This window comes from Vicugna pacos, chromosome 6 (genome assembly GCF_048564905.1).
Source record: "Vicugna pacos chromosome 6, VicPac4, whole genome shotgun sequence".
Taxonomy (NCBI): Eukaryota; Metazoa; Chordata; class Mammalia; order Artiodactyla; family Camelidae; genus Vicugna; species Vicugna pacos.
Genome location: NC_132992.1, coordinates 71,551,824 through 71,578,825, shown reverse-complemented (window position 1 = coordinate 71,578,825; position 27,002 = coordinate 71,551,824). Strand labels below are relative to the sequence as shown.

General features: G+C 37.9%; 1 protein-coding gene across 6 annotated transcripts; it reads left to right on the top strand.

The window, feature by feature from the left end:
• The first annotated feature begins 668 nt into the window (after positions 1-668).
• MLH3 (mutL homolog 3) lies at positions 669-27,002 on the top strand. Of its 6 annotated transcripts, XM_072963437.1 has the most exons (14): positions 689-1,098; positions 1,320-1,421; positions 2,301-5,642; positions 8,615-8,713; positions 9,427-9,512; positions 10,246-10,350; positions 11,367-11,439; positions 15,269-15,340; positions 16,610-16,721; positions 17,725-17,884; positions 22,702-22,725; positions 22,831-22,909; positions 25,343-25,494; positions 26,601-27,002. In XM_072963437.1, exons 3-14 carry the CDS (start codon positions 2,366-2,368, stop codon positions 26,721-26,723), a joined length of 4,362 nt encoding a protein of 1,453 aa, XP_072819538.1. In that variant the 5' UTR covers positions 689-1,098; positions 1,320-1,421; positions 2,301-2,365; the 3' UTR covers positions 26,724-27,002. The 6 variants fall into 6 exon arrangements, 4 of the variants coding, with proteins under 4 accessions (XP_072819539.1, XP_072819538.1, XP_006206142.1 ...); XM_072963438.1 differs by lacking the exon at positions 1,320-1,421 and having other exon boundaries at positions 669-738; XM_006206080.4 differs by lacking the exon at positions 1,320-1,421.

The window sequence follows — 27,002 nt, the reverse complement described above, 5'->3', positions numbered from 1 at the left end:
TCATTAGAAAAGATGCAGATGGTGGGTAATAGCTCAGTGGTAGAGTGCCTTGCTTAGCATGCACGAGGTCCTGGATTCTGTTCCCCAGGACCACTACTTGAAAAAGAAAAAGAAAAAGAAAAAAGAAGATGCAGTGGTATTGGGAAGATACCAAAAAAGTCAGTGAAGGGAGTCTTGTCCTCATCTGCAAATTAAGAACTGAGCTAGACAGTTTCTTGGTCTTTTCCAGTTCTGAAATGCTATAGTTCTGGCCCTGGATTTATTCATTAATTGAATGCCTAACATAAAGCGCTGTTCTTGCCATGGGGATAGAGTAGCAAACAAAACTGACAAAAATCCCTTCGTTCATATAGTTTATATCCTAGTGAAAGGAGACATATGATAAGCAAAATATATATTGAATTAAGTGGTAGTACGTGCAAAAGATAAATGAGAGAAATGGAAAGAAGAAAAACAAAAGTAAACATTGCTAGAAACAGCTTTTTCAAGCCATGCTAAAACGGATAAGGACTGAGAATTCAGAGTACCAGTGTGAAGAGACCTTGGGACACAGGAATCCCCAGGGCGGTAACACCTGGTGCGCATGCGCATTGGGGTGTCGCGGACTAGGTGCTCTCAGCGAGGCGGCTCAGAAGCGCATGCTCGCGAGCTCGCGCGTGCATGAGTCTCGCGTGCATGAGCCCCGCGAGCCAACGTGCGCGCGTCCGGTGTTCGGAGGTGGTTGATTTACGCGAGTTGGTGAGGCGCGATTCGGGGTGACTTTGGGGAAAGCATGCGATGAAAGGAAGATTCTGGGAGCTCTTCTAACTCCAAAAGGGCCGTGGCGACTGCTGCGGGCCAGCTTCACGGACCTAGCTGGCAAAGGCTCCGGGAGGCCTCTCGGCCTGCCTCCAGCCTGTCCACCAAGCCTGCGCAGGCCGGGGTTTCGGGTTGGCTGGGGAGGGGGCGGGGGTGCAGCCTGAGCCTGGGGGTGCTCTGCGGTCGCAACACTGCTCCCCGAAGCTTTCTTAGCTCAGAACCCGGATCGAATCGGACCATTTGTCTCAGGAGCTGTGGCCCTGGAAGAACTGGAGTGTAACCAGGAAATCGTTGAGCTGGGTACAGACCGGAATACTTACTAAATGTTTATCTCTCATTTGCTGCTGGCTGCAAAGTTCATTATCTTAGAAATCGTCAGATCTGCAGTTATAGCTCTGATTTTCCCGAGTTTGAAAAACTAGCCCTGCCTACCACTTGCGACGGGTCCAGCCCATGCTGCTCTCAGCTTGAGGGACCTTAACTGAAGAATAATCTTTTTTTTTTTTTTTTTTTACCTGCAGGAAAATTTAAAATCACGTTTAGACAGTCCCTGGCCATCATTATTATTACCAAAGTACTTTGATGCTATCGGGAAAGACCAAGAATATTAATTCAAAACAATAGTAAGGACCTTCTGAAAAATTGAAAGTAATATATGAACAAGATTACAAATCAAATGATACAGAAAGGCTTACAATGAAAACGAATTTTCATGCCCTATCCTTTCTCATTTTTGGGGGGTGGGGGTGGGGGTAATTAGGTTTATTTATTTATTAATTTATTTTAATGGAGGTACTGGGGATCAAACCCAGGACCGTGTTCATGCTAAGCACGCGCTCTGCCACTGAGCTGTACCCCGCCCTACTCCCCCACCCCGTCCTTTCCCATTCTTAGTCTCTTTCCCCTGAGGTAACTGCATTTAACCAATAATAGTAATAGTAATTATTAATAATCTTAATACCCATCTCTTCTTGTTATAGCAATTTGATTTTATTTCCCTTCTGTTTCTACACCTTAGTTACTGTAGTGTCGTAACACTTCATTATAAGTATTTTCTAAAAGTCATGATTATTGTGTAATGTATGAATGTTATGAAACTAGCTTGGACTTTTTTTTCATGAATAATTTCTAGCTAATGTTTCTTAGTGGAATTTAGGCATCTTGGCATTTTGGTGAAGTGATTAGAATTTTGAAAACTGTCTTAAGGGTCAACTTCAAGTGTGTCTATGATTTCACTTTAGGGAATGTGGAATTTAGAGAGGAGCAATAAAAATTACGAAATTATGAATCCTGCTTTGGATGTTAAATTCACTTCACCAAACATAAGCTGTGTGATCTGCCTAGAGATCAGAGCTATAATTTGTTTTGCTTTGTTTTACAATGTGGTTTAATAAGAGATTTCATTTACCTCAACTATTTCTTCATAGTGCTTGAGAGAAATGGTTGCTGCCGTGTAAGTCTGAAGCTTTAATAGTGTGTGTTCCTGTTTTCCCTCCTTCCAGAGGCAATTACTTCCAGTCAGAAAGAGAAACCAGTGCCTGGCAATCTCACCAACTTTCTACCTGCCATGATCAAGTGCTTGTCAGTTGAAGCACAAGCCAGATTGCGTTCTGGTTTGGCTATATGTTCCTTAGGCCAGTGTGTTGAAGAGCTTGCCCTCAACAGTATTGATGCTGAAGCAAAATGTGTGGCTGTCAGAGTAAATGTGGAAACCTTCCAAGTTCAAGTGATAGACAATGGATTTGGGATGGGAAGGGATGATGTAGACAAGGTGGGAAATCGTTATTTCACTAGTAAATGCAACTCTGTACAGGACTTGGAGAACCCAAGGTTTTATGGTTTCCGAGGGGAGGCCTTGGCCAGTATAGCTGACATGGCCAGTGCTGTGGAAATTTCATCCAAGAAAAGCAAGTCAGTGAAAACTTTTGTGAAACTCTTTCAGAATGGAAAAGCCCTGAAAGCTTGTGAAGCGGACCTGACTAGACCAAGTGCCGGGACAACAGTAATTGTACACAACCTGTTTAATCAGTTACCTGTCAGGAGGAAATGCATGGATCCTAGACTGGAATTTGAAAAGGTTAGGCAGAGGATAGAAGCTCTGTCACTCATGCACCCTTCCATTTCTTTCTCTTTGAGAAATGATGTTTCTGGTTCCATGGTTCTTCAGCTACCTAAAACCAGAGATGTATGTTCCCGCTTTTGTCAAATTTATGGACTGGGTAAGTCCCAAAAGTTAAGAGAAATAAATTATAAATATAAGGAGTTTGAGCTTAATGGCTATATCAGCTGTGAAGCACATTATAATAAGAATATGCAGTTTTTATTTGTGAACAAAAGGCTAGTTTTAAGGACAAAGTTGAATAAACTCATTGACTTTTTATTAAGAAAAGAAAGTATTATATGCAAGCCAAGGAATGGCTCTGCCAGTAGGCAAATGAATTCAAATCGGTCTAACCCAGAATTCCTCTATGGTATATATGTGATCAATGTGCAGTGCCAGCTCTGTGAGTATGATGTGTGCATGGAGCCAGCAAAAACTCTGATTGAGTTTCAGAACTGGGATACTCTTTTGGTTTGCATTCAAGAAGGAATAAAACAGTTTTTAAAGAAAGAAAACTTATTTATGGAATTATCAAGTGAGGACATTAAGGAATTCAGTGAAGATAATGATTTTAGTTTACTCAGTGCCACTCTTCAGAAGCAAGTGTCCTCTGATGAGAAGTGTGACCAGGTCAGTTTCCAAGAAGCATGTAATAATATTTTGGATTCCTATGAAATGTTTAATTTGCAATCAAAAGCTGTGAAAAGAAAAGCTCCTATAGAAGACATAAACACAGAGAGTTCTAGGGATTCAGATGCTGTCAGAAAAAAGGCAGATTGTTCATTTTTGTACACTTATGAATCAGATGGCCCAGGCCATAGTAAAATGACCGAGTTGTCTTTACAGAACAAAGACAGAACTTGTTCAGAATCAAAGACCTTAGAACAAGAGACAGCTGAAGCATCAGAATCAGGAGAAAATGAGAAACCTAAAAAATCTTGCTTGGAACTTAACTCTTTGGAAAATCCATGTGGAACCAGTTCAGAAATGTCTGCAGGCCCTTTTCAGACATATCACTTTGAGGAGAGTGGAGAAGATCAAGAAATACAGACAGTGAGTACTGCTGTTAATGGCACAGCTGTCAACTTCCTGAAAAATAATAGAATTCAGAATCAACCAGAGAGATTTAAAGATGCTACTGAAATGGAATGCCAACCTCTGGCTTTTGAGACAACATTATTGAGAGTACCCAGTGCTCGGAGAGAGGATGAGAAAAGAAAAAAAGAACCTAGTAATTGTGGAAGAACAAATGTTTTTAGTTATGGACAAGTTAAATTATGTTCCACTGGCTTTATAACTCATGTGGTACAAAATGAGCAAACAAAATCAACCGAAACAGAACATTTATTTAAAAACTGTGTTCAGCCTGGTCCTGTGAGTGCCAAAGAAGCATTTGGAAATAGAACACACCATTCAGTTGAGACTCCAAACACCAAAGATTTAACCAGCACTTTAAGTAAAGAATTTGCTCAACTGCCCAACAAAAAACTGTGCAGAACAAATACAAGTTATAGGGTAGAGAACAAACCTATAGCAACTTACAAAAATTTTGCTATTTTTCAGGAAGGTAGTAAAAAATCACATACAGGTTGCCTTTTACCTGACCCATCCTCTTTCTCTTGGTGTAACCCTGTTTCAAATGGTAGTAAGAGAACAGATGAATTGATGGGTTCCACCAAACCCATAGCTCATAAGAAGCTAAGCTTAAGTTCACAACTAGGATCTTTAGAGAAGTTTAAGAAGCAATATGGGAAGGTTAAGAATCCTCTGAATACTGAAGTGAAGGAAAATAATTTAGAAATCACTACCAATCTCAGTCCTCAGGTTGAACCTGACATTCCATGGAAAGACAAAAACCACGTAGACAACTCTGGTATTTGTAAAATCACTACTGTGAAACATGATGATTCAAATAGTTGTCACCCACCAAGTCACATGTTTTTTTCAGAAAAGTTTCTGTTCTCCAAGGAAGAAGATTGTTTGGAACAACAGATGCCTTGCTTAAAAGAAAGTCCTATAGCTCTAAAGGAGTTACCTCATTTTAACAGAAAGCCTTTGAATGTTGAGAACTCACCTGAATCACTAGCCTCTAAATTATCCAGAATGAAGGGTCCTGAAAGAGAGACTCAGACAACTGAGATGAGGAGTCATTTTAACGAACTTCCACAATCAGATTCCAGTAGGAAAGACAGTGACTTGTGCAGTGGGTTAACCCTAGATTCTTGTAACTTATTTAAAAATGAGCATAAAAAAACAGAAAATGGCATCATCCCAATGTCAGACTTTGGCACACAGGGTAATCCCTTCAATAGTGACAGTGAAATGCATTCTAACAGCAATACAACAGAGAACCCTGTGATACCAGAAACTCCTTTGGTTTTGCCCTATGATAATTCCACAGTTAACAGTAAAGTTTCAGATGTTCTGATAGCTGCAGAACAACAGATTGGAAATCCTGACTCTCCAAATAGAATGTTAATGAGTCAAGTAGAAGATGCCACAGCTGCCCAAAATGGAACTTGTTTTCAGAGTGAAGAATCTATAGCAAGAGCTTGTTCTGGAAATGAAGAGTCCAGCACATGTTCTTCAGGTTGGCAGCAGCATTTTGACGTAGCCCTGGGAAGGATGGTCTACATCAACAAACTCACTGGACTTAGCACATTCATTGCTCCTACTGAGGACGTTCGGGCTGCTTGTACTAAAGATCTGACAACTATGGCTGTGGATGTTCTACTCGAGAATGGTAAGTACGATGTTCATGAATGTTTTTGAAGATGGGAATAATGGCCAAGGAGTAAGAGAATCATTGTCCAAAGAAACTATCTCAACAGAACATTTTGAAGTTTAATTATAAAACGTGTTTTATTGTATATGAAGATTGTCTAGGTCCAATACTATTTTAAGTCTAGAAGTACAATGGAAGAATGATATAGAATGCAAGTGTGTGTGTATATATATATATATATATATATATATATATATATATATATATATATATATGTCTGTGGGTGTGGGTATGTGTAACAGGTGAGACAGTTCTTAATGAAAATGGTGCTATTGATAGTTGAGAAAATCCACAGTGCTTCCCTACCCTACTTTCCCCTCTCTCTTATGTTCTCTTAGAAATTTGTCTTTAAAGTCACCTGCAATGCCAGGGTGGTATTTTTCTGGAAGTAGCTCTCTGCAACTCCCAGGTAAAAGGCCAGAATGGTCCTGTAATCATCCTAGGTTCCCCAGTAAAATCTGTGGCTCAGTACAGTACTATATTTATGAACTTTTTCTTTTTTAAAGAAAATAGGATTTGACCATAAATTTTTGGAATATACATTGAGTATTTTTATAACTATACTTTTCAAATGTACTTTATTATAATATATATGCTAATCCACTTGATCTGTATAAGTGGCTATTATTCAGAAAGACAGTAATGTGGCTTTTAGATCAGACCACAAGGCCATATGGGAGCCTAGGCTAGGACTTCTGAGTTCCTGAGTCTCAGTCAACTTTAAAAGTGACATTGTTTTGGCCAGATGTTGGGAGATGGTAAAACTGATTTCACCTGACAATAATCTTGGTTTTGCATCAGGAGGATAAACGTTTAAATGTGCATCTGTATTAAAAGTCTTGAATGTTGCAAAAGAATGTAAATTTGTATGAAGGTAATTGCAAATTACCTTATAATTTCTCCTTAGTATAAATATCTCTAGCAAGAAGCTCTGATTTATTTAAGGTTAAATAAGATTTTTATTTTTCAATGGTTTCAAGTTTTTTTCCTTGTGAAAAAAATAATCACTGTAGTCACTTTCTAAGTATTAAATAGGAGAAAACTCTTTCCTTTCAATACTGCTCCTGAGACTGTCAGGTTGCTCTTAAAGACACATGTGTTTTTCAATGTATGTAGCTTTATGTCCTGATTTATACTGAATGCTTATCAGAGGTAAAGCTAAGGCACTGGCACCTCATCTTCCTGAAATGCAACTTCTTCTGATATGGTGACAAAAAAAAAAAAAACTTATGTTAAAGTGAGATGGTTGTTGCTAAAACAAAGGGGGGAAATCTTGGCTGCCAGACTCAACATAAGCATCTGTTCCTGTTAAATACATCTAGATATTTAAAACACTTCAACCTACTTAACTTCTGGATTAGTAAGTCTTGTAGTGAACTTCTGACGGTCATGTTAAGTCAGAGATTCGTGATGAAGAATAAAGTCTTTGGGGTCTAGACACTAGTTCCAAGAAGAGATGGCTCCCGAGCACCCACCGTTCACAAGAAGGGTCACCTTGGTGGAAATGGCTGGGGTGTAGCAGGATATCAGGGCGTTGTTGAACCACACATAAAATGTCACAGAAGATGAACTATTAAGAGGTAGATTTAATTGTACAGAAGAGGAGATCTATAAAGATAGTTCTAAGGAGTAGCATCAAGTCTCCAAGCCCTGGCAGTTTTTTTCCTTTAAGATGACTTTAACTCTCTCCTTTCTGTTACCAGTGACAGGGCCTTAGTTCACCTCACATTTAAATTTTATCATTCTGAAATCATCTCTCTCCCGTTTTTGTCCAACGGATTTATCTTTTTGAAATAATAATTTCATCATGTTTTGCCCCTGTTCAAAACTGTCAAATTCAGCATTGTTTCTAAAACTCAAATCTGATATCATCCTTCAGAGATAAGAGTAGAGTTTGGGCCAGATCTTACTGGACTTGGAATTTTATTTTATTTTATTTTTATATGAGCATCAAGCACTTGCTGTATAGAAAGATCTTTAGCTCTAATACTAAAAGTATAGAATTACAGAGCATAATTTTTAACACTTAATTGCAGGTACATTAACTATGGCATGTTTCATGAATTAGAGGAAAACAGGCATTTTTGTCTTGAATTTACTATTGACAGCCTAACCTGAACAGTTCTGCTAAGCAATAATATGTTACAAAGAAAAGTAAAAACCAAACTTTACTGTTGCTTTTTGCCATGTGGTAGTATTTTATACACAGGCTTCGATTTCAGAATACCCTGGATTCAATAGAAAAATCTTTTAAATGAAGCTGTGTACAATAGAAGTCAAAATTTCAGCAGTCAAAATTTAGGCTGTAAAAAGATACATGCAAAAGATACTTTTTTTTGAAAACACTTAACCTTGAACAAAGCACCAAACTACACAAATGCAGAATGAAAACAGCATTTCAACTCCACCAAAAATAGTCATCATAAAAGGTGTAAAATTCACATAATGGACTGGAATTTAAATTGAGAGCTTTTCATTCATTCATCTATTTGTTTATTCACTCATTTATTGATCATTCACACTGTGCTAGGGGCTGCCACATTGCAAATTAACTGACTTTGCTCTCAGGAGTTCACGGTCTATTAGGGAAGACAGCCATCTAAACACAATTATAATATGATGAGATAAATGTTATAATAGACACATACTGGGGACACACATATGTAGACACGTATATTGGGGAGACATGTAAATCGGGGATCAATTTTGAGTCCTCATTCTGTCTTATGTAGGTGGATAATAGGTCTAAGCATTAATGTAGATCCCTAAATTGGCAGAAAAATTTAATTAAAGGACTGACTCAATCTAGTGTTTAGTAGTCTGCTTTATGTCTTAATTCAGTTTGTTTAGAAAGAGAGTTTATGTAACTTAATTTTTTAATAGCTTATTTTTTGAGTTCAAATGTCTAGGTTTTTCTTTTTGATATTTAGGATCTCAGTACAGGTGTCATCCTTTTAGAAGCGACCTCGTTCTTCCTTTCCTTCCTAGAGCTCCGGAAGAGAGGATTGTGATGAGACAGAATAACAGAGGTAGGGGCATTAACAGAGCTTGCCGGGACATCTAGTACATACCGTGCCACCTAACTCAAAGAAGACAAAGCACGGTTGGTTATTAAGCTTGATCAGTGCCAGCTGTGCCTTCCTGGAACCAGCAACTCCCCATGGTCCTATTTAACAGCAGAACTAAGTAATTCAGTACATGCACTTAGATTAGAAATTACTTTTCCAGACGAAGTCAGAACTAGGTGATTATGCACAGTCTGTGGTGTCTTGTGATTGAGAAAATGTTTCTTAGTTTTAAATACTGGAGTAGATGAGTTGACTCCATATTGCAGTAGTCTTATATAAGCAAAATTCTGAATTCTTATCTGCAAAAAAAGCTAGACATTATTTTTCTTTTGTTTCTAAAAATAGATAAGGTATATATTTTTACCTAAATACCTGTATTTTTGTGCTGGGTCTTTACCTATTTGAAGCAGTTTCTTTGGGACTTGTATTCTGAAATATCTCCTGGAAAGAGTTTGGAGGAAAAGCTATAATGCCAGAAGACAGTCATCAACTCAAGTTTAAAAAGTAACAGATCAAAACAATTTAGAGATACAGCAAACACTGCACTTTTGTAGAATATCGGAACATGTGTCTGATCTTTGGTCTTGAGGCTACACCACACCAAGCATGAAACACCATTTGGCCTCTTCCTTGAGGTTCTTGATGCCAATTTTACCTGTCCCATTTTGCTCTAGATACTGGAGGTGATGCTGTGGGTCGCGAATCGCTTCAGTCTTTGTTCTCAGAATGGCACAATCCAGTATTTGCCCGTTATCCAGAGGTAGGTCTGCAGAAATTTTTCTTCGCTTGTTATTTAAAAATGTAAATTGCATTTAAATTGAGTATGGGCATGAATGACTATATTGATTTGTAATTATGAATGGAAAGTGAGGATGTTTCCAGATAATTTATTTGGAAATTAATATTTAATGCAGAGTGGAGGAATCAGAATTCATAGCATTTTGGGAGCTTAGACATTTTGGATTAGACATATGTAATCTGAATGGCAAATGTGTCTACCACTCTCACAAACCCTGACTTGTAGCTTTGGCAAAGTATTTAGGGTGGTGGTGATAAAAACTGTTATAATTAGATAACGCAGTGAATCTTCTGCTGGAGGAACAGTTCATCACTGGACCTGAGTGTCTGTCCTCTCCTCAGTGGGTTATCACAGAATGTGCTCAGTGTGTTGTAATAAGGATGCAGAGTAGATGAGCATTTGATTACTGATTCATCAGTTAAGATCTAAGGCCTTGCTCATGGAGCACAGACAAATTGTTATTCTGAAACAATATTGGGTTTTGTCAGTAATTTTGTTTATAAACAAAAATTATTATTTAAGAGTAATAATTCACAAAGCCTTTTGCATTTTCATAAGTTCCCGGAATTTAACCCCCTTCTAATAGGTTCTGTGAAAAATGAATGTTTTTAAAGCACTTTGAGATCGTTGATAGAACAGTCCTGCAGGTATAAAAGATTACAATGTAAATGACGTTTGTGCTGGGTCTTTCCAGGTTGCTGTTGATGTAAGCAGCGGCCAGGCTGAGAGCCTAGCAGTTAAAATTCACAACATCTTACATCCTTACCGCTTCACCAAAGAAATGATTCATTCGGTGCAGGTAAAAAAACTGACTTTGAAATCTCATTAAACTAGACTAACTTGTGAAATTGGATTTATTTAATGACATAGACCACCCTGGTCAAGGCACATATATTTAAAAAAAAAAATCTTACTGGAACTTTTATCATCAGAAGAAAAAGTAAAGGACTGATTATAATTACAAAGAAAAAAATGTCCTTGGTAGTGTGAGCAGGTTTGGAGGGATGCTTTATGGGTTCAGGCTCACAATTTCAAGGATTATATATTGACTGTATATTTTGACAATAGCTTATAAATCAACTAAGTACTGTAGAGACATTGTCCTTAAATGTGCAACAATGCCCCTTTTAACATCACCCTCTATTGTATGAGGCTTCAGATGACATGGCTTAGGAGACCCAAGATTGAGGAGCTCCATGAACAGAAGGGACCCCTTTCTCAACCACTTTTCTGCTTTGCCCTCTGTCTACACCACTCAGGCTGTCCTCGCCTCCTTGTTTTCCATACAGAAATAAACTAGGAACTTAGACACATCTGGGTAGAGAGGAGCCACCAAGCTCTAAAGCCACCGGTGGGTTTTAACTTACTGCTTTAATGAACTAGCTCCTTCAGAATGGTTTTCCTTGCTTTTGCACAAATTTTCCAAATTTTTTTAGCTCTATTTTGTTAGCAGTCTCTGGTCATATTAATAATTCTCTAGTCATATTACCGATTAATGTGAGTCATTCTGTTGGGAACATTTCAAGTCTACTCTGAAGTTCTATTAGCATAACCCTCTTAGATGCCTTCGTCTGTGTTCCCTTGTAGTTTCCTTCCTTTAACATGCCATAAAAATGTCTCCTGGTCTCTCTACTTGCCCATTCTTTCATCCTTTCTAATGACTCCCTCAGGTCCATGAGCACCTGTCCTCGGTCTTAGATACGAATGTTATAATGCAGGTGACTCTAAATGAAGTACAGTTTTGTCTCTCTCTATGCAGATAAACTTTTGTTAGTTTTTATTTAGTATTGTACCACTTATTTGAATGTCTGCCAGGTTCTCCAGCAAGTGGATAACAAGTTTATTGCCTGTTTAATGAGCACTAAGACTGAAGAGAATGGTGATGAAGGTAAGAATGGAGTTTAGCCTCAATAACCAGCTGGTCTTCTGATAGCCTCCTTTTAAGATTATTTTTTATATACAATGTAGTTTCAGTCATTTGGACAGATTAGGGAAACCCAATCTAAATTAAATTTAGTATTTAATTAAATATTATGAAACAACAGTTTTAAAGTGCATTCAGTTTTATATATACACATAGAGATATAATTATATAAGATACATGTTGAACTTGTTTAACAGTGGTTACCTTGGGAATGAGAATGGAAGTGGTCAAGGAGGAAATTTCATCTTTTACTCTTTAAAATATTTTATATTGTTTGACTTTTAATAATATTTTAATGTGTTCCCTGTACAATAATAGAAAGTTTATATAATGAACTCTGCTAGGTTTGTCAACAGTTACAATCTCTTGGTGACCTGCTTTAATAAGACAGTAATAGTTTATAAGTAATAATATAACTCATTCAACAAATATTGACTTCAGTGTCTATGGCATGCCAGAGACTGTGCTAGGGATACAATGGTGGGAAAAAATGTACATGCGAGAGAAATAGATGATCACACAAACATTAAAATTTTAACTCTAGCTAGCGTTATGGAGGAGAGAAACAAGATGCTGTAAGAACCTGTAATTGGAGATTTGATTTTGTCACGGAGATCAGGGAAGATTTTCTGGGTAAAGTGAGATCTGGAGTATGAGTATGGGTTAACTAGATAAAGAAGAGATGGAGGAATATTCTGGACAGAGAGAATAACGAATGCAATTTGTGCTTTCCTCTTTAGTAATAGGAAGCAGGGCAAGCCCTTCCTAGTGTGAGAGCAAGGAGCCAAGGCTAGAGACGTAGGTTGCAGCCAGGTATTAAATGCCAGTTACAAGCTTTGTCTTCGTCCCAGCACCAGTTGGAAACAATTGAAAGCTTCTAGTTTTCTTTATCATTGTTTGTTTTCACAGCAGCACGTGTCGCATCACATTTGCATTTTGAAAATATTGCTGTGGCTGCAGTGTGGAGCGGGGATTGGGTGTGAAGGTGGAGTCCTAGTAACTGCAGAGAGACTGTTAGGAGGATATTGCAATACCTAAGAAATGATGGTTAGCCAGGACCAGAGTGGCCTAGAGAGAAGAATATTTAGGAGATATAGTCAACAGGACTTGGTGATGGATTGGATATGGGGAAGGTATATCAAAGATGACTCTTGGTTTTCTAACCTCCATAACAAAGTGAATGATGTTGCAGGACCAGGTTGGAGGAGAAGCAGGCAGGGAAGGTGAAAGTCATGAGTTCAGTCTGCAGTCCCTTTGAAATGATCAGGAAGAAATGTCAAGAACGTGGTTGGATATTACAGGTCTAGGATTAGGGGAGTATTCTGACATGGAGATCTAAATCTGAGTTGTCAGCATAAAGTTGGTCATTGAAGTCATGGGCAAAAATTGTGTCATTTAGAGGAAGAGTGAAGAGTGAGGAGAAAAGAGATTCTGAATCTAGGATAATTCCATCATTTAATAGCTGGGTAGAAAAGGGTGAACCAGCAAGAGAGGTTATGGAGGAACAGAGAAATAGGAAGAAAATAGGCAAAGGTTGTGTTGCAAAGCCAAGACTTTGTACTAAGTGCTGCCGAGAGGTTAAGTAAGATGAGGACCAAAAATATCAGTTAGATTTCCTGACAGTGAAGGCCAAGGACTTCAGCAAATGAGAGCTGTTTCAGAGAGGAGATGATAGGGCAGGATGCTGACAGGCTATAGAAATCTGTGATGTGGGAGAGGATGAGAGAAGGCTTTTTTTTTTTTTTTAACTGGGAGACCCTTGAGCTATTCTTGAGCCATTTATAAGGAATGCTTGATCCTGTAAGGTTCTGGAAAAGGCCTCAGTGGCTGAGAGCCCTGAGCACCACAGGAGGAGTTGGCTCCCAAAGGGTAGATCTGCAGGCGAGGGCTTCTAAAGTTTGAAAGTAGTTCATTCTCTTTGTATTTCAAAATATTTCCTTTTATCTTATTTACAGTATAAATTTATTTAGTAAATGTTATAACATATCAAAGGCAAACTAACCAAAAGTTCTGTCATAATTATAATAAATACAGAATTAGTGAAGGTTAAATTCTATGCTTTTACTGTTTCTAGAAATAGGTTTTTTTCCTAAAGTTTGGATTACCTGGAATTCTTTGTTGGTTAATACAAAATCTCTAATAATGGCACCAGAGGTGGGTGGAGCCACAGAATCTGCAGTTATTAAAGAAGTAAAAGGGACCTATTTAAATTTCTCAAGATTCTAAATTTTTATTGTACTGGTTAGCTGCCACCAAGGAATATTTTTAGATAAAAACACTTTTCTAAATCAAAATGTATGTGTTTTTATTGTTGCTCATGAATACCAAAAGCAACCTATTCCTGTAATTGGCTTACTTTTATTTTAACATTTGCACATATTTTTGTAATGGACAAATACATTACTGTTTTAAATTATAGTGAAGGTAATGCCACATAATGGTAGTTTTTATTGCCTGTTTCCACCTACAATAAAATACAGTTATGATACCCTAAGGAACAAAGATTCATTAATTTATTCTGTAAATATTTATTGAGCACCTATTATGTGCCTAGTGCTGCTATACATGCTGGGAATATAACAGACAAAAATCCTTGTCCTTACGAACCTTCTATTCAGTTGTTTTGCAATACCAAAAATACAGCTCTGACATGAGTAAATTACCTTCATGTATCCTACTTCATTCAAGAAGAGAAACTGTGAACATTTTGTAGACTATAAATCATTCCTCCAGAGTCAGGTGCAGGACTGATTTCTTAGGGTCCTTGACTCTTGGTAATTCACATTGGCTCTAGTCTCAAGTTTGAGGTTACGCCCTCACAATTTATTATTTATTCCATTGTTTTGCCCAATACAGGATGTTCAGTATTCATCACAACCAGCTGCAACTCCTGTCCTCAAAGGAGTTTAAAATTCAGCATTTTGGGGCCAGTTCTGTGGTTGAACATGCTGTCAGAAAAATTATTATCCTTCTTTTTTTTAAAGTCTGAAGCTCTTCTGCCTTGAATTTGATGGTTTTGTAGAAACAAGTTTTTAATCTTAAGTAGAAATAGGAAAAACAAGTATTATCTATTTTTGTCAAATTCAAGGGGAAAATTTTTATTTCAATATAATCAATAACAATAAACCTCAACCCTTTGGCCAAAAGTAGTAAAATTACAAGCTAAAAAGATGTACTAATGTAACTGAGAATCAGTTGTCCTGTCAGTGAGAAAGGGATTTCCCTGTAGATTGGCTTTGGGGTTAGGACATTCTGCTCCTCTCTTGTACTTGAGAGTCGACTTTGGTTCAGAATGAATAGTTGAGTAGTTGTGACAGAAACTATTGTCCCCAAATCCTAAAATATTTGCTGTCTGGACCTTCAAAAAAATTGCTGACCTCTGATCTAAAGTGTAGTGGAATTACATTCTTTGTGAGTCCCAGAGTAGCTTGCAAATCAAGGTGAGCTGACTAATAATGTGTGTTTTAATGATCCTTCAGTGTATCAAATTTGAATTAATAAAACAAAATCAGCATTTAAACATTAAGAATGTAGGGCTTTCACCTTGTTTTATAAATGAAATACTGATGAGCTAAAGGGTTTTTCATCAGGGATATATTTGTTGTAGTTTTTCCCATAATTTCAATTTTTTAAGAAATAAAAGATAATTGTTACTACTCAGTTTGTATGCTTCTCTTATGCTCTTGTTGTTAAGTAGTTTGAATTAACCTTTTTCTCCCTCAACACAACATGATTATTTTAATAATCTTGATGTGAGAATTTGAAACCCGAGTCGTCCTTGCTGATCTTCTAGGTGGACACCTGCTAGTCTTGGTGGACCAACATGCTGCCCATGAGCGCATCCGATTGGAGCAGCTTATCATTGGTAAGAATCTGCTGAGGACTAGAAAATACTAAGACTCTCCAGTAGAATATACTTGAAAGAATTTTTCTACCTGTGACTATTGTGAAAAAAGATGAACTGTATACTTAAAAAATTAAGCTGAAGTCTGCTGGTATGGCTTCTTTTATAACTGAAAGAATGTTTAAAGTGAATGTAGTTCACTTTACTAATTCAAACTGGTGGGTCTTACGTGGTCAAATGCATATTTGCCACCTGTTTATCATTAACCCTGAGATTTGGCTACTTTGCTATGACACAAAGATCTGCACCTCCATATGCCCATATGATCATGGTAGACCTTCTTCACCATTCATCAGGCAGGGACCCCCAGCAGCTCAGAAGGACCAATATATTGTTTTTGTTTTAAAATTTAATTTGGTTTTGAGTAGGTGATATAATCAAATAGGTTTAAGTCTGAAAGCTACAAAAGGGAATATAATAAAAGTCTCCTTTCTACCCTTGTCCTTCATCCATACTAGTTTCTCTCCCTAGAGGCAGCCTGTATCACTAATTTGGTATGTAGTCTTCCAAAGTCAATATGTGCTTTTTAATCTCTGCTGCTACCTTTTTTCTCATCATGAGGCATTGTGTTCCCCAAGATGTAAAATACCAGGAAAATCTTTACTCCTATAGTCAAGTAATAAAAAACAAAGCAAAACAAAACAAAACAAAGCAAAACAAAACAAAAACCTGAATGTTAAAGAGTTAGGTGAGGACCTAGGGAAGTATTTCATGAATGAGAATGACAATGATGTTACTTCCATGTTCACTTTTCCTTATAAAATGAAGATACAGTAAAAACAGTGTTAGAAAAAAATAATTAATTAATAGGCCCTGGACCATTGGAGAATAGTACTAAGTCTCTTTAGAGACTTGGAAATCCTTCTAAAGGAATGGGGAAGCCTTCTTGAACCTTTGGGTTGTGTAGTAAACCTCTTTTACTTCCCTAGTAAGCCACATTAGTCAACCTGTGTTATTAAAACATTTGTTGACTATCTACAGGAAAATTGCATTATTCATTTGAATGTAAGATTTAAGTCTTACATTTCTTATTTTAGCAAATACTGCTAAAATGAATAAACAAACTAGATATTTACTAGTTTGACTTTAATAATGGAAATTCAAAGCCTAAAACTGAATATTGAATGCACTGCTAAGCACTATAATAATTCCAGGCCTGTGCCTTCCTTCTTACCTGAATCTAGAAGACGTTACTTCCTGTTCTTAACCCATTCATCTTTCTCCCAATAGATTCCTATGAGAAGCAACAGCCACAAGGCTCTGGTCGAAAAAAGTTATTGTCTTCCACTATAAGTCCTCCACTAGAGGTAACAGTGACAGAGGAACAAAGGAGACTCTTACGGTTAGTACCACCACGAGGATGTGATGTTGACGATGCACATCCTCACAGTACTTCTGTGAGGTACAAGCATAACTGCTGTTCCTTTTTTCAGATGAGGCACTGAGACCAAAAGAGGTTACATGACTTGTTCAAGGTCATAACAACTATTAAGCGGTGGAGCAGACACTAAAATGCAGGTTGTCTGAATCCAGATGCTGTTCTTTCCACTGTATCACAGCTGTTGAGTATAGGATAGAGTTTCCCTGATAATTTTTTCCAGCAGTTGGCTTAGAATACTCTTAACACTTCTTGGAACGGTCAGTATTTATGCTGTGCTGTTTCTGAAAGCGAAGTTACTACAGTAATTGTTTCCATTCTGCTCTGCCTTAGTGCACTGTAGGTTCTTAGTTTTCATTACCATAATCGTACTGGGAAGAAAGTAAAACACTGGGCCACAAGGACGGAGCAAATCAAGATAGGACATTTTCCCACTTTGGGGCGGCACAAATAATTGGAAATGAAATAGAGAATTGTCTCTAAATTTGTTTAAGGTTTGGGACTATGCGACTGCCAATATATCTTTTTCCTTGGGGCATAATTTATATTAGAGGCAGATCCATTTATTTACATCCCGTTAATCAGGACTTCTCATTTCCTCAGGCTGTTAATTACTGCTCTGCTTTAATGCTGATTCAAAACATTCTCAGCACTTTTATTTGTGCCAAACTTCTTTAAGTGCCAGCAAGAAGTTAGCAATTCCTCAGTGAAGAGTAAAAATTTAGGAACAGGAAATAGAAATAAATTGATTGTCTCAATGGAAAAGAGAAAAAAAAAGAAGAAGAAGAAAGTTACTGTAATTCAAAAAGGAAATTTGATAGTAAAATCCTAAGTAAACAATCGTAAGTGTGGGAAACCAGTACAACGTTTAAAGCTTTGTGCAGCTTTTGAGAAGTTATCACGTATTTGGAACCAGTACTGAAATGTGAACAAAGTAATTCTTTTACATTTGAGGTTATTTATTTAGGTGTTACCAGAAAAACCTGGAAGATCTGGGCCTTGAAATCATATTTCCAGATGCTAGTGATTCTCTGGTCCTTGTAGGAAAAGTACCACTCTGTTTTGTAGAAAGAGAAGCCAATGAACTTCGAAGAGGAAGATCTACTGTGACCAAGAGCATTGTGGAGGTAAGACGTGGCTGCAGATGCTAAGCAAACTGCTGAGTGCTAGTAAGCGCCCGTATTGTTTAGAAATTCTCTATATTCATATCTTATTCAACAAGCATTTATGAGATACCTGCTGTGTGCCAAGTGCTGGCGATTCAAAGATGAATTAATTAGCTCAAGGTGAGGAAGAAGGATGTTTAATAATTATAATACAGTGAAATTTGGCCAGCAGAGGTATGTTCAAAAGCGCTTTAGAAATACAGAATGTTTACTGTGCCCAGGAGGTTGGAGGTCAAGGAAACTGTCACAGAAAAGCGTTTTTTGCTTGTTTTTAGGAAAAGTCTTGTAGAACAGTAGGAGCCTGCCAAGTACAGAGAGGGGAGAAGGGTATTTTAGACAGAATAACAGATGTCAGAGCCTTGAAGCCGATCCTGTGTTTAAGGAACTGCCAATATATATGGTTCAAATTAAAATATACAAAGGGTGGTGGTGGGCCTAGATGAGGCTAGATAGGTTGTCAAGGCCAACCTATAAAGGGATTTAGTATATTCAGCTAAGCAGTTTGCATTTCATCCCATAGGCAGCCAATGAAGAAGAGTAAAATACATTTTAGCATTACATTTTAAATATTAGAAAACAGGAAAGGAGGAAAGAAAAGGCAACAAAGACAAACTAAATTGTGTTTTTTTTTTAATTTTTAAAAAAATTACTCTCCACATCTATTAGAGTATTCTTTATGTCTTTTTTTTTCCCTCTGCTGGTTTAGAATTTGAATTTTAGCTTGCATACTTAACACAGTTTAAAGGTAATTCATTTCTTTATTCTCTTCCTAAACTGTGCACAAACCTTACCACCCTTTATCCTCTATCACTCTTCTCCCGTCTTTCATCTTTTGCCTATTTTAATTCCACCTTGTTTTTAATCCTCCTGGTAGTCATTAATTTTATAGTCAGCGTTTATTTAGATCAACCAAAATGTTTTCCAGTCTTTGTTCGCTGTTGCTTCTTGCATCCTTATTCTTTGTGTTCGGTGTTCTCTTTTTTGTTGAAGTAAATCTCTTAAAAGTTCTTACAGTAAGAGTCAATGAATAATAAACTGTCTCTGAAAATATCTTTATTTTGCCTTCACATTTGCATGATTGCCTAGCTAAAAATAGAAATAGAAATCTATATTCTTATTTATGCCTCAAGCATTTCAAAAATATTCCATTACTTTTGACATTCTATTTTTGCTGTTGAAGTCCATTGTCAACCTAATTATCATTACTTTGTAGGTAACCTGATTTTCTCTTGGGTTGCTTTCAAGATTTTCTCTTTGTCTTTTGTATTTTGCAGTTTTCCTGTGATGTATCTTTGTATTTATTTTGATTTCCTTCTTGAGATTCATCTTATTTCTTCAATTTGGAAAATATACAGTTATTATCACTGCAAACATTGCTTCTCCCCCCCCCCAAGGATCTCTTAGAAATCCTGTCAGATCTCTACTGGACCTTGTCTTTCTATCCTCCATGTCTTTTAACTTCTTTTTCATATTTCCCATGGTTTTATCTCTCTGTGATACATTCTAGAAAACTCATTCAACTTACAGTAAACTAAATTTTCCTCTTCTTCTACTATTTAATTAGATGTTTAACTTGTCCACTGGGTTTTTTATTTCAATAACTATATTTTTCCCCAGAATTTTAATTTGGTTCTTTCTCAAATCTATCTGTTAATTTGGTTCTTTCTCAAATCTATCTGTTCTTTTTTTATGGTATCCTATTTTATTCGTTGTGGTTTCTTAACTCCTTTGTTTCTAGTTCTTTCTGTTTGGAGCACAAGCAAATCCACATCAACTTGGCCTACCATTTTTATCCAAAAATCTGAGTTACTTTAGTAATATCTAACAACAAAAAGTAGAAGATACATTTAGTGGATAAATTGTGGGATAGATGGATGTGGGAAAGATTTGAGGTAGGGAGAGTGGTTGAGAGGCTATTGCACTGGTGCAAACAAGGGAGGATGAGGATTTGACTAAGACAGTAGCAATGGGATTAGAGAGGAGGGGCATATTTGAAACATAATTTGGAAGACGGAATCAATAGGATCTGGTGAGTAATAGAATATAAAAGAGATAAAAGAGAAAAGTAAGTAATGATTTGAGGGTTCTTTCTTGGATGACTGGAGGGATGGTGGTGCCATTGACATAAAAAGGAAATAGAGGAGGAAGACTACAGCTGGCTGGGGAGTGAGGTTGTGAGTCTAGGTTTAGACACGCTGAATGTGCCATCAAATGGAGATGTGCAATGGATAGACAGAATTCCAGATCTAGCACTTGGGAAAGAAGTCTGGGCTGTAGTATCTATTTGGAGGTTAACAGTATCCAGTTGACCCTTGAACAGCATGGGGTTAAACTGTGAAGGTCTACTTATATGTGAGTTTTTAAAAATTAATACATACTACAGTACTCAGAATCCATGTTTGGTTGAATTCCAAGATGTAGAACCAAGGATACAGAAGGCTGACTGTAAGGTTGTACCAGGATTTTCTATTGCGTAGGGCGTTGGTGCCCTAACTCCTGCATTGTTCAAGGGTCAACTGTATATATTTTGATAATATCAGAAGCTGGAGAAGGGTCTAAAAGAAGTGAGATTGTCCAGGGAGAATATAAAGAAAAAAAAAAGAGCAAAGGGTGGAGTCTGTGGAACACCAGCATTCAGGGTGTATATGTTTCAGCAAAGGTCTGGAAAGCTACTGCTGTAAAGGATGACTGAAAATATTTGGTCAGAGAGGGAGGGGAAGACTGGGAAAAAGTAATATTGCCAAAGCCAAGGGAAGTTTTAAGCAAGAAGGGAACGGTCAACAATGGCTAGAGAGTAAAAGCCTGAAAAGCTGGATTTGGCTGTCATGGGGACGTTGCCTGCCTTGGAATCTATTAGGGGTTGAGGGATGGGGAAGAGGAGACAGAGTGCAGTGGGTCAGGAGAGAAGGGAGAAAGGGGAGCTAGGTAGGCCGCTCTTTCAAGAACTCTAGATGAGCCGATAGCTAAAGGTTAGGGGTCTCGGGAAGTATGGGGCAGGATACAGGTGGAGGAGAGATTTTTGTTTGTTTTCAGATGGGAGAGACTTGAGCATGTTTGTAAGCCAAGCATGAGAAGACATTTGAGAGGAGAGGCAGCTAACGTGCCAGCTTTGGGATCACCTTGACTGTACCCTTCCCAGAATTGCTCTTTGATCAGACCACCTCTGCTTGGCTTTCAGCAGCACTCTTTTCTCCCAGCAGAGCTTATTTTCTCCAAGGCTCCTCCTCCAAATTGTCTTAAATCCAAAAGATAGGATCTGTTAGAATCTTTTATTGTAATTTAATCCTTTAGTATTTAACCAGAAAATTATCATGAAAACTTTCCTAAAGCGACTTCAAAGACTACTAGTAAGAAATTTACCTCAAATTGAAACAAAGCTTAGGGTTTCAGAAAAATCTTGATTATGTTAAGTCAGGCTGATCAGGAGAGATTTTGTTGATTCTGAAGGAAGCTGGAACAGTTCTGGCATCTTGGAGAGGAGGTAGCTACTTGGATCCTAGCAGCTGAAAGGATCCAAATAGCGATCTAATACATCTTTCTATCAAGGTCTATCCTCTAGCCTAATGAATAAGCCTTTTGAAGATTATTTAAATTATCTAGCATTAATTGAACCACCAAATTATGAAATGAATAGAGAAAAAGATCCTTCTCCCCTTCTCCAGACTTACAAGTCCAGATGCATAAATACAAGAGAGAATAGCAAAGAAGTCAGGTTTGATCTGTATCCACAATGAACTTTGTTAGTGGGTCAGGTATTATGAGACATCTTTCTGTTTAGGTTTGTATGGAAAAATATGTAACTTTTAAAAAATATATAGTGTCTACCACCTAGCTCTTGGTAACTGTGCTCATCTATAAGTATGGTGGACTAGTGTGTAAATGAGGAAGGGGAGGGAATTTTCTTCTGAGCCTGGTTTAAAAAGAAATGTACTATGTTGTAATCCTGGAAGCTAATTTATACATAGCCTTTCTAGGAGTAAAGATATCCTGTGCTTTCTTACAAATAAATTATTAAATGTGCCATATCTCAAAACAGTTTTCAACCTCCAGAGGTTAAACAAATTGGTAGCATGACATAGTGTCTGCTTTAAATTTCTTTAAAGTCCTTTTGTAAATATTAACATCTGCAGGGATATAACTATTGAAAAGGTGACCCTCAGGACAGAGATATGCAAAGGAGGAGAAACTTTTCAACAGAATGCCTCAGAACATAAGATTTTTTGACCTGAAGGGAATTGCCATACACACACGCGCGCGCACACACACACACACACGCCTGTGAATTGTCACACAGACACAAAAAAGCCTGCGGGAACTAAGTGACTGTTTATGTTTATGATATTTAAGCAAGTGTTGAGCTGAGTGCAGTCATGTTGATGACTGGTGTATATTTATTCTGTTTATGCGCTGTATTACATGTGTTCCGGCCAAGATTATAAATACAAACAGACAGCCTCTTACTGAGAAGCCTCCCTGAAATTTAGTTGAGTCATTACGGCTACCAGTTACATAACCTCATGAGTTGGTGTGCTATCTCTGGAAGAAGCTTCAGTAGCTAAATATATTCTCTGTTCAGTAAGTTTTTTCAGTTGTCTTGCTATTTCATATTCAGAATGCCTTACAACAAATAAATTATTTACACCTAAGTGCTATAATGCTGGAACCCTCTTCTTCAAGAGACATATTTTAAAGAAGAAAATTGGGATGTTTTGTAAACTATCAAAGGGCAGTTATAACATAATAGTAGAGTAACAGCTGTTCTCCTTTTCTCTTTGTAGGAATTTATTCGAGAACAAGTGGAGGTAGGCTTTTCTCTTATTTTGGGGTTTCATACAGAGGCACCACACACACAAGGCTCCATTGTCCCATTTGCTTTTCCATTAATAAAGAATGTGTTTTTGCATCAGCTACTCCAGACCACAGGAGGCATCCAAAGGACTTTGCCACTAACTGTCCAGAAGGTGTTGGCCTCCCAAGCCTGCCATGGTAAGACTCTCAGCACACCAGCTCCTGAGTGCCTCTGCTTGCGAAGCACTGGCAGGTACCCAGTTATGAAAGGAGTGGAAGGCACATTTACCACCCACCTCTTAGAGGGTACAATTTAGATCAAGAAACTGAGTACACTAAAAAGGAACACTAAAAAATTGCTTTTACAAAGCAAAATAGCAACATGTGTATTGACCATAATGCAGACTGACTTATTTGAGTGGGAGTAGCTCCTAGAGGAGATGCATTTGAGTCAAGTTTTGAATGAGCTGAGGGACATGGATTCATGGGATGGAAGGGAAAGTTTACTACAGGGAGAGGAAATATACTGTGCAGAGATCCAGAGGCAGAAACAAATTAGTTATATGAGGAGCAGCAGAAAATATCAAGAATGAGGCTGGTAAGAAAGCATAGAAGGCTGCAAGGTCACAACAAAACCTTTAGATTTCATACAGAAGGCAAGAATCATTGGGGGGTAATACGATAAAATATAGAAAAGGGTATTGGAGGACTTTAGGGATCATGACAGCTACTGAATACCCTGCAACAATCATACGACCATGGTGGGGTCTCCACTCCAGACCCTTCCTCCATTTGATCTCCCCATAATCTCTCTCTTCACTTGCTGTCTTTTCTGGCTTTGTAACCTCTGTCCCTCATTCATTTGTTTCCTGCAAATATGTAAACTCCTTCACCCCTTTATCCTATCTTTATTCCTCATGTCTGCTCTTATCACCAGATCTCATCACCTCTACCTTCATAATGCATCTTAAATGTCTGTGATGTGACCTGTTTCCACTGCCACCTCCCTAGTTCTTGCCACTGTTGAGTCCTCATACTTTGTCTTCCTACATCTATCCTGGCTCCCCTTCAAGCCATTCTTCCCTTAGCACCCAGAGGAATCTTTTTTTTTTTAATTGAAGTATAGTCAGTTACAATGTGTCGATTTCTGGTGTACAGCACAATGTCCCAGTCATGCATATACCTACATGTATTTTTTTTCATATTCTTTTTCATTAAAGGTTATTACAAGATATTGAATATAGTACTCTGTGCTATACAGAAAAGATTTTTAAATCTATTTTTATATATAATGGCTAACATTTGCAAATCTCAAACTCCCAAATTTATCCCTTCCCACCCTCTTTCCCCTGGTAACCATAAGATTGTTCACTGTGTCTGCAAGTCTGTTTCTATTTTGTAGATGATTTCATTAGTGTCCAGAGGAATCTTTTTGAAATATTCCTCTGAGCACATCATTCTCCTAGCAAAAACATGTCCGTGACTACCTACTGTTCTTAGGATAAACATTTTATTCTTTACCGTGTCCTCCAGGGGTCTGCATGGTCTGGCCTCAGCCTGCCTCTCCAGTCTCTTCTCACATCACCCTCCACCTTGCCCTTCACATTCCACATGCTTCCTGGTCTTAGTCTTGTGTGCTGAATTCTCCATTTGCCCTTTTCCTCTTTCTGAAACGCCTCTCTGCTCATTCTTCAACTAGCCATGTGTTTCTTAACCTAAGAACTCAGATTAAATATCATTTTCTTTCCTAATTAAAAAAAAAAATATATATATATATATAATCTTGCCAGGAAAGCCTTTCTCCTAAACTGGGTTTGGTCTTCCTGTTTTATATTATTTGACATTCTATATTTTATAGTACTTATATTTATAATTTAAATTCTTGTGTAATTATTTGCTTACTGTTTGTCTCACCTGTTAGACTGTAAGCTCCATGACGGTAGAGATCATCCATCTCATTCACTGCCTGGCATAGCTCCAGCACAGAGTACATACTTAATAAATATATGTCGATTGTGTGAATTAATGTATGCGTAAAGGTAGGTTCTGACAATATGGGACTTACGAGTAGGAAGATTATGATAGAAACAGAAAAGAGAAGCAAATAAAATGGACATTGTTGGGGGAGGGTATAGCTCAGTGACAGAGTACATGCTTAGCATGCACAAGGTCCTGGGATCAATCCCCAGTGCCTCCATTTGAAAAGAAAAATTAAAAATAAATAAATAAACCTAATTGCCCCCCCCCAAAAAATGGACATTGTAAGGAAACAGAAATCTTGGTGATAGATTGGCCCTGGATGAAAGGTGACTTCGATTTCACTGTAAGAAGTAGGCAAAAGTATTACTCTTGCCTCTTTGAAAAAAACTCTGAAGTCAAAATCCTAACAAGTTAAGGAATGCCTGCTACAGGGATTAGGAAGACAACGACTCCATAAGGAAAAGCTGAGAGACAGGTCAGTCCTGAAGCCTTAGTTTCATCTGTGGATGTAAGTGCCAGTTTCAAGCAGTATTAAACATGAAAGAAGCCTAAGAACCATCTTGCTCTTCCCAGATATTCGGCTCTGACCCAGGGTCAGCACTGGTTTCCTGCCATACCACACCATACCTGTTGTTCCTGTCTTTCATTTAGGGGCCATTAAGTTTAATGATGTCCTGAGCCTAGAGGATAGCTGTCGCCTCATTGAAGCTCTGTCCTGCTGCCAGCTGCCGTTCCAGTGTGCTCATGGCAGGCCCTCCATGCTGCCATTAGCTGACATTGACCACTTGGAGCAGGAAATCCAGGTACAGTAATGACTCACAGGAGACTAGCTCCTGTTATCCAAATGTAATTTGTCTTAATCCTTTCTCAAATATAAGAGTTTTGAAAAATAAGCACTGGAGGCTTTATATAAAGTCTCACCATTTCATCTTCTAGCTCAAATTCAAAATGGATTTTAGGCTGAACTGTTAGATTATACACATGATGACTGTATTTTTCAAGCTTCACACATGTACAGACTGACGTATCCTGAACATCTGCTGCCTACTGGCTTTAGGTTTGATGAGACGCAGAAGTTCTCTCTGGGGCTACAAGTCAGTAGAAACACAGCGATGACCTTCTGGCAATTGTAGCCTAAACAGCCAGTTGCTTGACAGTACTTGCTGGAAATGGTAGCCATCTCCAAGCATCTCTAGAGTAATGATTTGAGGATCATTGGGCAGGGAACCAAGTTTAGGAGATTTTCACATTATGCTTTGGCCCTGATTACTCAGCAGTCCAGGAACAATGATGTGGATAATGCAATAAAGGCACTGAGTGGTTTAAATTAAAAAACATGTTCTATCCTTGTTATAAACTTAAATGAAATAGAACATGAGAACATAATAGGAATGTCTATGTTGCCGCTTTCCAAAATCTTTTCTTTTGCTTAACTCTCCTGCCAAGGGCTATAAAGTCTTTTCTTGCATGGCGTTTTCAGGTACTAATGTTTGCTGACTCAGCTAGTAGATTCTGCTCCATTAGGAACTTTTTTGGGGGAGGGTATAGCTCAGGTGTAGAGTGCTTGCCTAGCACGCACAAGGTCCTGGGTTCAATTCCTACTACCTACATTAAATAAATAAATAAATAAACCAGTTACCTCCCCATCTAAAAAAATTGGATTAAATTAAAAGAAAAAAAGAACTTTTTGTTTCATACGACAATGAAAAAAGTTTTGTCCCCATTCCTGAAGAGATGGGCCTCTAGACTTAGAGTTTTCAGTCCCATTTATCCTAAAGAAAATCTGTAATCTTTTCTGAGTCCAGAAATTAGAAATCAAAACTGATTTGAATAGCCATTATTAGGAAATACTTAAATTCTGCTTGGCTTTTCATACTGCTAAAAGGAGTTATTCTCATTCTTCCCATAGGTTAAACCCAATCTTGCTAAACTTCGCAGAATGGCCCAAGCGTGGCAGCTCTTTAGAAAAAAAGAAGGATGTGATACAAAGCAAAGCCTACAGACATCCATGCCTCCTTGTGAGCCCTCGTGAGAACAGAATTATTGTCTCTAAGGAACCAAAAGGATGCTGACTGTAGGCCTCTAAGTGGAAAGGTGAACAGCAGGCACCGGCAGTCTTGACTGAATGGTTCCAGTGCACCTGCTTAGCATATCTGTCTTCCTTGAGCAGATTGACTTCCTCCAGTCAGGTACCCAGATGGAATTCAAGCCTAAAGACAGTTCATTCACTGGCACCCGTGCACACAAGAAGTTGCCCTATAATACCTATTTTTGTAACTTATTTAAGGATAAAATTTAATGATTAATTGTC